At 33.6% G+C, this 15,156-nt stretch overlaps 1 protein-coding gene across 1 annotated transcript; it reads right to left on the reverse strand.

The window, feature by feature from the left end:
- Window positions 1-319: 319 nt before the first annotated feature.
- On the reverse strand, window positions 320-10,567 carry LOC118059018 (starch synthase 3, chloroplastic/amyloplastic). The gene is made up of 16 exons (XM_035071838.2): window positions 10,020-10,567; window positions 9,514-9,577; window positions 8,048-9,373; window positions 7,449-7,663; window positions 6,774-7,044; window positions 6,161-6,336; window positions 5,039-5,146; window positions 4,494-4,603; window positions 4,265-4,370; window positions 3,695-3,865; window positions 3,432-3,560; window positions 2,847-3,029; window positions 2,010-2,141; window positions 1,804-1,915; window positions 1,211-1,334; window positions 320-725 (listed from the first exon to the last, which is right to left on the reverse strand). Exons 1-16 carry the CDS (start codon window positions 10,152-10,154, stop codon window positions 596-598), a joined length of 3,492 nt encoding a protein of 1,163 aa, XP_034927729.1. The 5' UTR covers window positions 10,155-10,567; the 3' UTR covers window positions 320-595.
- Between the last annotated feature and the right edge of the window lie 4,589 nt (window positions 10,568-15,156).

Below are 15,156 nucleotides of genomic sequence, written 5' to 3' on the forward strand. Positions count from 1 at the left end.
AGTTTTATAATCCTAAAGTTAATATTATTTGGAAACGCATACATTTATTTTAATATATCCTTTAAAAAATAATAGTTATCATAGTATTATACCACTAGAAACTCGAGGTCCACATAAAAGTCATTAAGCAATCATCCCCACCGGTCTTTGGTCTCTTCAATGCCAAGCCAGAGATAAAGCAACTTTAGTGGCTAATATGGCAAACTTGGTGTAGCGTTGATATGGAAACTTGTACTTGCTAACTGGGGCCCTTCTTGAGACGGCCACAACCAAGATGCATGCTGAATTTTGGAAAAAATAAACCTCTAGGAGTAGCCCCTTTTGGAGATGCTAATGAATACTGATTGGTAATATAAGTGATCAAAGGTACATAAATGTGTAGCCTATAGTCTTGTGCTACACAAAAATGGACGATCCATTTCGAGCTCTGACACTGATATGACCTAGCATATTATTTGGAGAGGGCAACTTATGTGCAAGAAATTAACCTGTGGAATTATAAAAAAAAAAATCAGAGGTGTGCCGCTAAACATGTACAAACTATGGTGCCGGATTGACTTGAATATTGCTCTCTTGGCCTCCTGATTTCTTGTTTTCACTTGCGTGCTGAATGGTAAAGCTCCAAGTAATCGAGAGCAGGCTTGTTCCAAGACCAGTCTTGCTCCATCACCTTTTTACACAACGAGTTAAACCAATCCCGACCGTCGTACCAGGCAGAGATTGCCCTGAAAGATTCATTGGAAAATAAATATTACTGAACAAAATATATTCAGAAGGCAAGCTTGCATATGCAAGCGATAACAGGCAAGACAGATACGGTGTCATCTTAACATTTTACAGCATCCCCATCAAAACTTTAATCATTTCTTCTTCACATGTTCAAGAATGAAGATAAAGTTCTAGTACAAAAATAAGATGGCAAAAGAAGTTTTCCGTGATGAGCAAAAAGGATTGCTAATTGGCTTGCTTATGTACTCCAGGCACTACACGTCAGTAGCACATGTTAAATGGTATGGCATCTTCACATTAAGATTACATCAGGGCAGACACTGGGAACAATAGTTTACCGTGTGTTCAAGTTTGTGGGTGTTAAATTGCACCGATGATATCCTCATATTCAATATTTTCCAAAGGGGAAACATTGGAGACATAAATTGTGTGCGTGTGTTTAACCATGCAGTTCAGTAAAGAAGATAAAACATCCACTCACCTATTTAGAGCATAATCAACACCAGCAGGGTCAGCTCCATCAAAGTTAAATCCATTTGGTTCAAGACCTTGTGCTTTGGCTCTTTCTTTGTCATGGTCAACATCAAACACAGTGTCGAAAAGCCCTAAAGAAGAAATAGCATGAAAATGGACTACTTAGCATACTTTAATTGCTGGTACTAGCTTGAGAAGTGCACTAGAGAACTTGTAAACAGTAATCTTGTCAAGAAGCACCACAGTCGCAAGGCATTTGACTAGGAAAGTAGAAATTAATTTCAAGTCTACCAGATGCCAAAAAAGCACGGTATGAAGTTTCCAAGAGCTAGTAACACTTCCCCTACCCAAACCCCTCATCCTCGTTACTAGTGATAATAATATAAAGCACCATCAGAGTTTCTCTTTTTTCTAGGTGCAATGACAACCTGGTGGTCAACATACACACCTCAAAAGTGGGTCTAGAAAAAGTTTTAAAAGGAAATTCTTCTTATATTTAAAGAATAATTCATTGGAGTTCATTTTTCTTCTTTTTTTGACAAAAAAAAACTAGAATAAGTTGAGATATTTTGTCAACGTAAAAGAAAGATAGGTACTCACCTCCAGTTTTTCGAACAACAGCTATTGAACCATATCTCATAGCAGTAAGTTGGGTCAGTCCACAAGGCTCAAAAATAGATGGGACTAGAATGAAATCAGCACCCGCATATATCTACCAAACAAAAAGAAGATTTTCCTGGTCAGTTGCAAAAGGAAGAGGTAAGTTCATTGAAATAAAAATTGAATGTGAAGTTCCAGGAGAATACCAAGTGCGAAAGAGGCTCATCATAAGTCAAACAAAGGCGAGCACGGTCATGGTGACTAGAATGCAAGTGGTTGGCCAAATTCACAAAATCATTCTGGACACGAGGATCTGGAGCTGAACCAAGCAATACAACCTATACACAAATTTCATTTCACAAAAATGGTAAGATGTTATTATGCTTCAACATATGATTGTTCAAACCTGCAGATGACTTGAGACCTACTAATGGACTTCCATAATTCTTATGTTGGCATTCAGATCATAACTGTGATGATATTATTGCTGAATCACAATAACAGAAACACAAGGAAAGATAGAAGACAGGATAAGTTGGGGGTGGGTAGGTGGCGATGCATCAGCCAAATTACACAGCAGTCAGGATGCTTCAGGCCACTCCCAATGCTGCTGTGCTGGAAGGAAACCTAGATGGATTACAGTTTTTTTCTTTAAATAAGTGAAGGGTCAAGTGTTGAGATCGTGCCCAACATTAAAGGAGTCTACACTGCCAAACAAGAAATTGGCCACGTTCTCAACTGTTAACAATCCAATAACTAAGCAATACTCTGCAAAGGAATAGCTCCCATTTAAAGCGAAAAAGTGGCATGAATTTAATGGTTTTTCACTATGCAATTCTGTGCCACTATTCAAGAGACATGTTATTATCTTGGTGTATCTAAATCAGCCAACAGAACCAAAACATTTACTGCTAGCATTGCACTTTAATGATTGGGAAATAGCTGGCAGAGATTAGATATTGTTGAAAAGGAGTCCTATGGGCTGATAAATAATCCACAATAAGAAGAGAATTTGAGAAACAGGAAATCGGATAGAAAAGAACCTGCCCACCGCGCTCTAAGGTGCGCCAAATTGCATGCTTGATGAGATGGATTCCCTTTTGATGTGTCAAGCGAGTAATTATTCCTACCAGAGGAAGATCAGCCCTTTTCAAACCAAGCCTTTGTTGCAAAGCCTCCTTGGCAGCTCTTTTTCCTTCAACAACATTCTCGGAAGTATAAGGTACCTGGAATAATAGATATTAGCCACAATTGCTTGGCGGAAGAAATCTGAATCTCCAAAGAAGATTACAATTAAAGACAAAAAAGTGCTCCGTTCTAATAAACCATCTTAAACCTTGAAAAGTAATCAAAAAAGGTACGCATAGAGTTTCCATCAAAACGACAACCCTCAATGTTTGCATATGCATTAAAGACAAATAATGGCACTTGCATTTCATAATGGATTCCAATTGCAATCTTCAACCAGTGATCTTTCATTTCACTTCTAATGCATAGATGTATGTATCCAATTAGTAGGTTGCAAATTCATGGAAGATGGAGCATACTAGGAAGCGTTTAGAGCTTAAGGACTTCAATTCAAGAACCATCAGTCAAAAAAATTCAAAATGATATGGTAACCCACTTACAGGAATGTATGTATCATTGTAAGGGTCCCATATATCAGGGTCAATTCCATTTAGGATGCCATGGAACTTGTGGAGATGAGAAGCAATTAAAGGATTTCCTGAAATCTCCCTTGAATATGTGGGAGATACCTGCAAAAACAACAACAACAACAAAGAAATATTCTCAGGTGCCGCCACAGAAATCATAAAAGAGTGAAAATATTATTAAAAAAAATTTGATTGAAAAACTAGAAAATGCAAAAGAAAGAACAACAATTACTTACAGTTGTAGCCTTGTCAGAATATGCCATAGCTTTCCCAATGTTGTTTGCCCCAAATTCAAGATTATGAATGGTGAAGACTACCCGGGATTTACTAAGACCATAATGCATATAATGGTCCTTAAACAACCATGCAACTGGAGCACTAGACCAATCATGGCAATGGATAATATCCTGGAAGTGTAAAGCACTGATTAACACATGTCTTAGGAAGAAAAGAAATAGATTCAATGAGCACATTCAGAAGGATGGGGCTGGTTGATTTGGTCAGATAGATATCATAGATTAACAATCATTGTCGCAACCAGGTGCCCAACCAGCAGCAAAAGCTGGTTTTGAAAGTTGGGCATGGAGAATAACTTCCTGAAATCCATTCTTCTACACATAATTAATTGTATTTTTACTATCACAATGTTTATATATGGACTTTATTAGGGTGTAGTCAATGAATGACATCATAACTTCATTATGTATTAAGAAAAATTTACCACCCATGCAAAAGAGATATTCTAAGAACTAGTAACCATTTTAACAAAATAACTGCTTGATGCTGAATCAAATCATTTAACTTACAGGATGAAATCCACTTTGTTGTAAGAATTCAAGGGCTGCATGGCAAAAGAAACCAAATCTCTCCCCATCATTCTTGCAGCCATATACACAACCTGCCCAAAACATTCTGCAACAAAATAATGCATCAAGAGACCTTATCAGGCATTTTGTTATATGAAGTGATAATTATGGTGGAACTATATGTACAAGCAGGCAGCACTTTGAGGTTACTGTAGAGCACAAAAGTTACCCATTTTGAGGCTCCAAGAAATAGACAGAAAGGCCTTCCACCTTCCCAAACCATACTTTTATTTCAGTCCCACCCCAGGAATAGCTTCTCTGGTAGTGCAAATCTTTCACCTGTTTCAGAGAGCACGTTTAAAGATTTAATAGAAGCAGTGCTTCATGTTTTACAGAAAAACAACATGCAAAACCTACTATTTAGTTTGATAGTGTCATTTTAATTCTTACAGGACAAATCACTTTTCTTATTGAAAGACACATGATCCTGTAATAGTAGTGCATGCTTTATAAGTGCCAATTCATTATTGCTATAATTATTATTTTATTTGGAAGAGTGTTTTTTTTTTTTTTTTTTTTTTTTTTGGGGGGGGGGGGGGTGTGCCCTACCCTTGCTAGTGAACTGCAACATTCTGATACTTAAATCATCCAAACATAATATGAAGGATAATGGACCTCCAACAGAGAGGTGTAAGACCAAGTGTGGGACATAAAAATACACTAAAGGATGAATAACACGAAATCTTCAATTTGTGGAAGCTGCAATGAGCTTACATGGCTAATCTTCATACAGTCATACTTTGGAAGAATGATGTCCACACTGTGGTTTAGATCTTGAACTGCACGGGAGAGACTAGTCACAACATCACCAAGCCCACCAACCTGCAAGAGATTTATCACAGAATAGTTGTACAAGTATACAAAAAAAATAAAAATAAAGAAGAAGAAGAAGAAGAAGAAGAAGAAGTGTGTTATTTTGTTATTTTAAGACAAGTTGCTCAATGGTGTAATTTAGCCAACAGAATGCAAATGAGGATTAATTCACTAAGCACATAACTTGGAGAAGTTGTGCTCGGAAACAAGACTCCGTCCCCTATTCTACTAGTAGAAAAATGTTGCTCATGACTCAAAATATGCCTTTCATATGAAATCATAACCCAATTTTTATGGCTTGTGTGTGTGTGTGTGTGTCTATAAGCTATACTACACATTAATCTGCTTCTGGTATTTGGAGGCTCTTTTCCTACCTTAAATACATGTTAGCACCTTAACATGTTTCTTTCAATTATTTGGGGTTTTGATGAGTGAGGTGTCAAGAAAATTGAAAGGTTTAGTAGCCTATAACTCACCGTATCTTAATGATACAGAATAGATACCAATGTGGTTAAAAGGCTCAAGTCCAAACACTTTGGATTCAGTCTAGAAAATTAATATCACTATTTGCTCCTGATTGTTTTTAAAAAGACCTTATATTCAATGAAAGAAAAAGAAAGAGAACAAGTAAGGAGTAGATGTAATTGAGACAAAACAGAGAAATCAAGAAAGCCGTGAAGGATGTTAGGTTAAGATGGAAAAGGAGATGTTAGAAGTGAAATGGATAGCTCACACCTTATACGTAATGGTTATAATTTTATTTACACAAGTACCTTGAACTGTGTAAATATGATTTTATCCTTTTAACTTTTTCTCACTACTAGCTTATAAATATTTCCTTTGTTTACCACAATCCTCATATTGAATTTTATTCTTACAGTTGGTCACAAGTAAAAAAATATGTTAATTAATTATAATAGCTAATATACTTAAAAAACAATGAATTTATTTCTTTGACAATAATGTAACTTTCAAACCCCGTAGCACCAAGACAGTATCATACGCGTTATACATTAAAATTACCTTCGCGATTGGGGCCATTTCAACAGCAATATGCACAATGTGCATCGGTGGTTCTTTTGCAATTCCTCCAGACACTGGTATGTGATAATCCATGCCTTCTCTATTGTCAAAAATTCCACCATCTTCCTTCTCAGAGAATACAAAATCCATCATGTAGGCATCCAATGGAACCTTGACTGCAAAAAAACACACAAAATGAAACCTTTTTCATGAGAAAACCCACAATCTCTTAGTAAGTGTGCTATCTGTACTTACATGATATGCCATCATCCTTTACACATTTAAACTTGCGTATAGATGATTAACTTGCCTACTTAAGGGATAATGAGCTACAATGTATGCTGGAAAGAAATTCCTTGGCATCAGATATGAATGAAATTGAACCCAATGCAAGTCATCTGTGAGCTGTATGACACTGCTTACAATGTCCATGACAAGAAAAATCCAGAGTGAGGCGACAACAGCAAAGATGATACAAACACCAAAATATGAATGCTACAATCACACATAAACTGAAGATAAGCCACCATATTAAATGGAAGGAAATTGCTAAATAAATAATTCTTATCACACATAAAAGAACAAAGAATGAAAGCTGGAACTAAAAGCTTACCAGTGGCTTTGACGTGAGAGCCATTATCTGCAGGCAACATTTTCTGAGGTGGCAATGGACCCTTGCGGTGGGTCCAACGGTTGAATGAACCTCTGAACCAAACTTCAGGTTTACCATTCAGAATGGTGTTAGCAGGATTGTAGAAAACTGTCACGGTGCTTCCAGCCTGAACATCAAGAGGCTCAGTATAAACTATATGCTTTTGTGACAGCAGAAACCTTTTCAAAGTTTGCTCCTTTGTTTCAGCTTTAATACGTGCTGTTTTCTCAGCCTGAGACAAGAGAAAGCATAGAGGCAGCGGGATTTAGTAAACTTGAAACTCAGAAAGTTATAATATGACAAGATTTCATAAAATTTAACAAAAAATAAGTCCAAAGAAGGATGCAAAACAGACAACCTCTTTTAACTGTTAAGAATTCCACTAATGCAACTTGTTAAGAAGATAACATACACTCAGCGTGACCAGCAGCAGAAAGTTAAGTGGCTGTTCTATATGTTTCAGTATGTGAGCCAAGGTTACTAGCAGACCACAAAACATGCGGTAGAAATTTCAGCCATGTTTATGTTGTGCGTGATTCAAAGATAACCAATCTTGCTTTTATAAGTGCCAGAGCACAAAATCTTGATCCTCCTATTCTAATTCTAGTACTTTGAAGTAGCATCATGTCAACTGACCTTGGCACGTATAGCATCCTCTCTTAACCTCCTCTCTTCCTGTAGTTTGCTATATATTTTGTGTTCTTCCTCAACCCAATACAATTCTTCAGGAATACCATTTGGGACAATAGCATGGAAATCTTGGCGATGATTGTTATCATACACAGTGGCACTCTGAGGTGGACCATCAGCAAAGACCCAATCCAGGACAAAAGCTCGATCAGGTACAACAACTGCAAAAGACATTGTTGAACAAAAACTTCCTATGATACAGCAAGGATATACCAACAAAACAGAATCATGCAGGGCAAGGTTGCCACAGACATAGCATCCTTTTTGTGCCAGTTTTAAAAAGGTGCATCCAGGCCCACCAAAAGAGATGAAGAGAAGAATCATGCAGTAATAATTCATAAAAGAAGAATATTGGGGACCTTTTCTATTTATTAAAAATAAATAACATTGCCAATTTCTTCTTTCTTCCAATTTCCCTAAAATGTACCACGCCAGATTGAAATTTCATGATAATCAAAAACAAATTGTTCGTGTGACTATAAGGCTCAATAGACAATGTAAAAGGAAAAAAAGCACTAGATTAAAGAAGATATATTCAAGCATACCATTAGCATACCACCAATCGCCATCCTTTTTGTCAGAGCTGACAAGTCTCTCAACAATGGACAGTCCATCCTTCCAATTATTATGCCCCCCATGAACCCAAAGGTCATTAGCATGGGCTAGAGGACCTGAGCTTTTGTTATAATATAACTTGATCATGTCCTCACCTTTGAACTCACTAGGTTCTACGTGGCAAACATTATTGAAGGACCTTGCAGCCTTTTTCATCAGTTCTTGCAATGTTCTTCTCCTTTTTTCAATTTCTGCCCTTGCCTCTGCTCTATCAGCTTCACTTGCAGCCTTCTCTTCTTCTCTTCGCCTCTGCTCTTCTGCTAATCTTTCCTTCACAGCTTGCTCCTTTGCAAGTTTCTCCAGTTCCCGACGTTTTTCCTCAAGCAAGAAATCATCAAATGCAAATGCATCCATTCCACCTTCAACAAGAATGTAGAAATCCTTCTTGTCATTATTGTCATAGACATCTTGCCCATTGAAGAACACAAAGTCCATCTTATATGCTTCTTTTGGAACATGAACCTGGCAAGACCACCAATCCCCATTGAGATGGGTCTTGCTCAACCTAAAGGTAAAAGATTTCCATCTCCAGTCATTGAATGCTCCCATAATCAAAATATCTGGTTCGTCACTCAAGGTTGATAGACTTCTATTGAGGAACACTTCTATGTCTTCATCGGGTTTCACCATCTGCGGATAGACAAACAATCTGTTACCCTTAGAGAAGTTTTCCTCAGCAAGCCTCTCAATTTCTTGCTTACGCAGTTTTTCTTCAGCAAGCCTATCAGTTTCTTTCTTACGCAATTTTTCTTCCATTTCCAACTTCAATTTTATTTGTAGAGAATCATCTTCAGTCTTTCTCGCATCATTTGAAATGCTCTTCTCTTTCACAATACCGTCATTCTTCAAGTCATCATTTTGGCTTCCCTCTAAAGCAATTTTATCCTCTGACAGAGTCACATCCTTACCAACTCTACTGATACTTCCATTTTTTACCACTTGATTACCATTAGCAACAGCCACCTTTTTACTCATCAAAGATACTTCCTCTCCTATCTTTTCTTCATCGACTTTTTTCTCCCCAGAATGCTCAATTGCCTGTTCTTCATCCTCATCAACCTGTGTTTCTAGTGTTTGCTTGTTGGCCTCTGCAATCTCACTAGATTTTGGTGTAATTGAACCCTCTTTCTCTCCATTGTTTTCTAAATCTCTCTTCTGGGTGCTTGTTCCAACAGGTGTTTTCGGCGTGAATCTCTTCGGAGAAGAGCCTCTAGGCCTAGCATTTGACATTTTTCTCTGTCTCCTCTTAGAAAAATCTGCATATAAATGCAGTTAAAATTCTAAACTATATTCAAATTCATCAATAAGCATTTAAAACCTAAATCCAAATATTATATTATATCTCCTTTTTCCTATAAAATCCAAAGAAAAAAAAGAGAGCAAAACTTGAACAAACCAGCAGTTGCAGTAATTCGAAATGAAACCCCACTTGCTGGAAACTCCTTCGTCCATGAATTAAGCTAAAACCAAACACAACAAAGTAAAAAACTCAGTATCCAGTAGACTCATACAATACAGCTTACTCGCTTTCATCTGCTTAGAATGAATTAATTCTCAGTCACAGATTAAAAATTACAATCACAGTCACCACAACGAACAAAAAAGCAATGGAATCCCAATAATTAACAAAAACGTTACAATCAGCAGCACAAAAACAAAAACAAAATCATAATCACACTAACAAACCAATCAAAATCCCAAAAAGCAAAAACCTTTAAAAAACCAACAGCAACCAACATTGAACAGAAACATCCAACTAAAACCAGAAGTAAAAAAACTTCCATTCTTCATCCCAGAACCAACAAAACCAATAACAATTCCATCAAAACAAACACATAACACATTAAAAAAACAGGAACTAAATGAGCCGATGAATCATTTTAGAGTAACAAAGACACTTACACTTGAAAGTTGTCCACTTCTAACATGAGGGAAAGACCCAACAAGAAAAGGTTTAATCTTTAAACCATTTCTTTCACTAAAAACACCCCTTCCACTACAACTCAATGGACTTTGTACTAGCAAAGCCAATTCCATGGCTTTCTATTTTCAGAAACAAAACAGAAAGTTCTTGTGCGAGCAAAACCCACTTCAAGCTTTAAATCTTTCACTCCAAAACTGAACTTATAGTTGCTAATCCATTGATCAAGACTCGATCTTTTCTATTCTTCCAATAAAAGTATGCATGTTCTTAGCACTGTTTAATTTCTTTCTTAAAAAAAACATACTCTCTGATAAACAGTACTTCAAAAGTCATAGAATCTCGGCCATAAGTGTCACAATTGTTGCTCTCTGTTTTGCAAAAATAATGATCTAAGATGGGGGTTGTTTTTGGACCGTTGATTGATTGGAAAAATCGTGTCAATGATTTTGTAATGGTGGAGATGGATTTGATGAGAGGGTTTATTGTGGGGTTGTATGTGGTGAAGTGGAGCCAGAGATAATTCAAAACTTTTTGGGGATTTTCTTTTGAAAGGGTTTTGCTTTTGAGAGGCTGTGCTGTTAGTGTAGGCTTAGATGGCTCCAGGATCGGAATAAGAATTGACCCATCAAATGGAGACGTGCCATGTCAGCAAATCCTTTGTGGCTTGTAGTGTTTGGAATTTTGTTAATATAAATGATATTTCTTTTTTATTTTTTATATTAGTATATTAGAAATATCTAAAATTATATAAAAAAATAATTTGAAGTAAAAAGATAAATTAAAAAAAAATTTAAAAGTATTTTTTAAATTCAAAAACAAATATATTCTTACCGAACTCTAATTTTATGGTTTGCCAATAAAAAAAAATGTTGACTATATGAGAAAATTATAGCAATTTTATTGTTGGTTGTTCAAAACTCAATGAAATTTTTTTAAGAGAACGTTTTGATATATCATTTTCACTTTTTATTTTAAAAATTAAAATTGAAATAAAAAATAAATTTTTTTTTTTTTTTTTTTATAAAAACTCATAAGAGGTTGTTAGTTTCTTTTATAACTAAAAAAATGTAGTTTTCAAAAACTAAGATAATTGTAGTTGATTAGTTTTTTTATATAAAAAAAATCAGATTTTAGATTTTTATTTTTAAAAACTTGAAAACTAACATAAAAAATAAAAAAATAATAATAAAGTAATCGGTTGTAGTCAGAGTAATTAATTTCAGCCTGACTCATGATTCAATTTATGATTTAGTCGAAGTCTAGTGTTATGAGTTGAACATATTAATTCGGATCAACATAAAATAAAATCATTTAAGATTTAGAAAAAAAGAGTTAAAAAAACATAATTTTTTTTATTAAAATCAAACTAGATTTTTGTTTGAGTTATAATAATTGACTCGTTAGACTACTTAGATCATACTAGGATTAGATTTTACTTAATTTTATTTAAAATCTAAGTCTGGACTAGAATTTAAACTAGTAAATTATTAGGTTGAATGCTGGGTTGGTTGAGATTTGATAACACAAGTTTAGTGTTGAAAACAGGTAAATAGTTGAAATAAAAAGGGCAACTTAAAGTAGAGGTTAAGAAAAAAAAACATTTAAATATTGGGTAGATAGTCTTTGGAATTGGCCTACAAGCATTATCGTTTTCATATTATTGCAAGACAAAAGGGAAACATGAATTGACATGTTCCAGAGCATAAAGCTTACATGAAATCTCTCTAAGAGGTTTAACCAAGAAATATTCTGACATTTCTTTTTAAAAAGAAAACCCTTTAAATAATTTAATTGTTGCTTTGAAATGAAGTTGATTTAATTACTATAATAATAAAAATAATATCATGAGCACTATTCATTCACAAGAAAAGAATATGGATTAATTTAAATGAACAGAGGTACATAAGAACGTGCTAAATAAATCATAATAATAATCAATCTAGGCTTATAAAGGGATTAAAGAATAAGATCCTCATTTTATTTATTACCTTAATAAACTTTAGGTTAGGGTTCTTAGGACGTACAGGACTAAACAAAATAAAGGGAAATATTCCAATCTAAGAAATAAAATAAAATAAGAAGGGAATATGGTCGTGGTTATCACTTTGCATAGAATTTCTCGATGGGAAGGCAAGGACTTTTGTCAGAGAAATAAGATCTCTGATTTTGATGAAATCTTGCCGGGGCAATTCAGGTGGCTGAGTGATGGCTGTACAGTGTTTCGTTTTTGTCTCTATTTGTTTTTTTATTATTATTATTATTATTATTATTAATTTATTATTATTATTAATATTGCTATTTAAACCAAACTTCTATACACCTAAATTAATTTTATATATATTAAAATTAATGATAATATAAACTTTTAATGAATTTAAAAACACCTGAACTTGTAATAATTAGAGAACAAATCCAAAATTTAATTAGATGAGTTACCCCTCAAAATTAATGTGAGTTTTATCTCTTTTTTTTTTCATAGGATTGTAAAAATAATCAGAATTAGATGTTTAATTTTAAAATGTTGTTTATTTTAATGGGTCTACTTTGCAATATGCTAATCTAAGATCTGTTCATGATTAGATTTTATTTTGAACTGATTATTTTTTTTAATAAAAGAGAAGGATATTTTTGTTTTTTAAGAAAAAAAATCTGAAACAATATTAATTTTATAACTAATATGAATTAAGAGTGGCGAAGGGGATCGGTGGGGGCATCTACATAACTGATTGGTGGAAGACATGTTCAAGGCTCTGATTAATTATGAGTCAAGAAATTCCTGCAAATGCCAAAAGTTTCGCAAATGATTTAGGGCGACTGATTGGTGAGGCCTCCAGAAAGATAAGCTAGAATTTGGTAAATATCTTTGATGCATTGTTCAACTTCCCAGCCACCTCAATAGCTGCAAAGTCAGTTTTTGGGTTTTTTGAATAAAAAAACTCAATTTTTTAAATTGTTTTCTCCTGAAAATACATACATAAAAAATTCTTAATGTATATCCCTTTCTAATCCCAAAACACAAACAAATTAGATTAAAAAAAAAAATCCTTCTCAAGTTTTGATTTATATTTTTTTTTAAATGAAAATTTCAAATCATCTTTATATCTTTATGAAACTAAACTGTTTAAAGGAGCCTATTGACAATAATATTAATCCTTTTCATGGCTAAAATGTTGCCACCAATCCTCTAACTATATAGTTGTAATCCCGAGATAATAAAGACAAAGATAATAAAAATAAAAATATATTTAATTAAAAAGATAGAGACATAAATATAAAAATAAATCAAATCTACTATCAAGATAATTTTAAAGTGTATTTCTGCATTTTCAAAATATTAGGTATAAAAGAAACATGTTTTCATAGACAATATTTATTATTTTTTATTCCTAAAATATCCTTGTAAAAAAATCTTAATTCTAAAATTATCAAACTAAGATATGTAAAGATAAAAATAATTATTATCATAATTTTAAAACTCAACTTGGAGTCAATCTATGGCAAGGCCTATGTCATGGTTTAGGTTGGACCGAGTCAATATAATAATAAAAGTTGTTATTATCATAATTTTATGACTTGAATCGGGTTTGATTCGAGACAAGGCTCGGCTCCTAGGCCGGGTCGACCGTTGACTTGGGTCAATTTAAGGATAAAAGTTATTATTATCATAGTTTTTAAAGTTAATTCAAGGATCGATGTGGAGCAAAGTTCGAGTCATAGATTGAGAGAGTCAACGTAAAAATAAAGTGTTTATTATTATAGTTTTAAAATCCAACTCGAGGATCAACTTTGGGCAAGATCCGAGTCGCGAGTTAGGAGGGTTAACCTAGGTTAATTTGGGTCAATGTAAAGATAAAAATACTTATTTTATAGTTTTAAAAATTGATTCGGTGGTTGACCTGAGCAAGACCTGTGTCACAGGTTATGAGGCTTAACTAAGGTGAATTTGAGTCCATGCATAAATAAAAGTGATTATTATTATTATTATTATTATTATTATTATTATTATTATTATTATTATTATTTAAAACTCAGTTCAAGCGTCGAATTAAGGTAATGTCTAGGTCATGTGTCATGGCCCGAATCACGGGTCAAGAAGGCCAACATGATTTAAATTTAGTCAACATAAAAATAAAAATAATTATTATCATAATTTTAAAACTTAATTTGAAGGTTGATCCAGGGTAAGACTTGGATCATTGGTCAATAGGGTCAAACAGGGTTGACTTGAGTCAACATATAGATAAAAGTAATTATTATCATAATTTAAAACTCGAGTCAGAAGTCGACTCAGGAGTCAGGAAAATCAACTCGGGTTGATCTATTTTTCTTTTTTAAAAAAGGAATCAAGGTAACCTTGTTTTGACCTATTTTTTATATATAAAAAAATTCAACTGGTTTTTTTACCAAGTTGAGTTGAGTCAATCATTCCTCTATTTGTTTTTTAAACTCGAATTAGTTTAGACTCTAAGTTAGCCGGGTTCCATGTAAGTCGTTAGGTCAATCCGAGTTTAATAACTATGGTTATAATAATATTATTACTTTTAGCATACAATATAAACTAACATAGAAAAATATCTAATTATTTTTTAAATATGTAAGTTTGATAATAATACTTAATAAGGGTATAATAAACTTTTTATATTTTATCATGTTTTATCCATCATAACTAACACATGATATAAAAACAATCACTTTGATTTATACATTATTACCAAATACAATTTTGTCTCTATTTGTTTTTCTGTCTTGTCTACTCTTTATTTATTGTCTTTATCTTTTTTATCTTGAAACAATTCATAAACAATATCTTAGGAATCGAAACATGAAAAAAATAAGCTTAGAATCAAAATATAAAATTAAAAAACTAGAGGGACCAAATAAAATAGTGGGCTATATATATATTTTTTTTATCATAAATATAACACAACATATTTATTTTTCTTAGAGTTAATAAATTAATTCAGAGTATCCAGTAAAAAAATGTGGGGTCTCTTTTGCCTTATTTTCAAGAAAGTGGTTGGATGACAGTGGAAGAACTTTCAACACAAACTTTTCTATGCACAATTAATGTCTGTCCCCTACGCGTAATAGACATATCATGTTCTTCATGAAACC

Source organism: Populus alba, chromosome 4, assembly GCF_005239225.2.
Source record: "Populus alba chromosome 4, ASM523922v2, whole genome shotgun sequence".
Taxonomy (NCBI): domain Eukaryota; kingdom Viridiplantae; phylum Streptophyta; class Magnoliopsida; order Malpighiales; family Salicaceae; genus Populus; species Populus alba.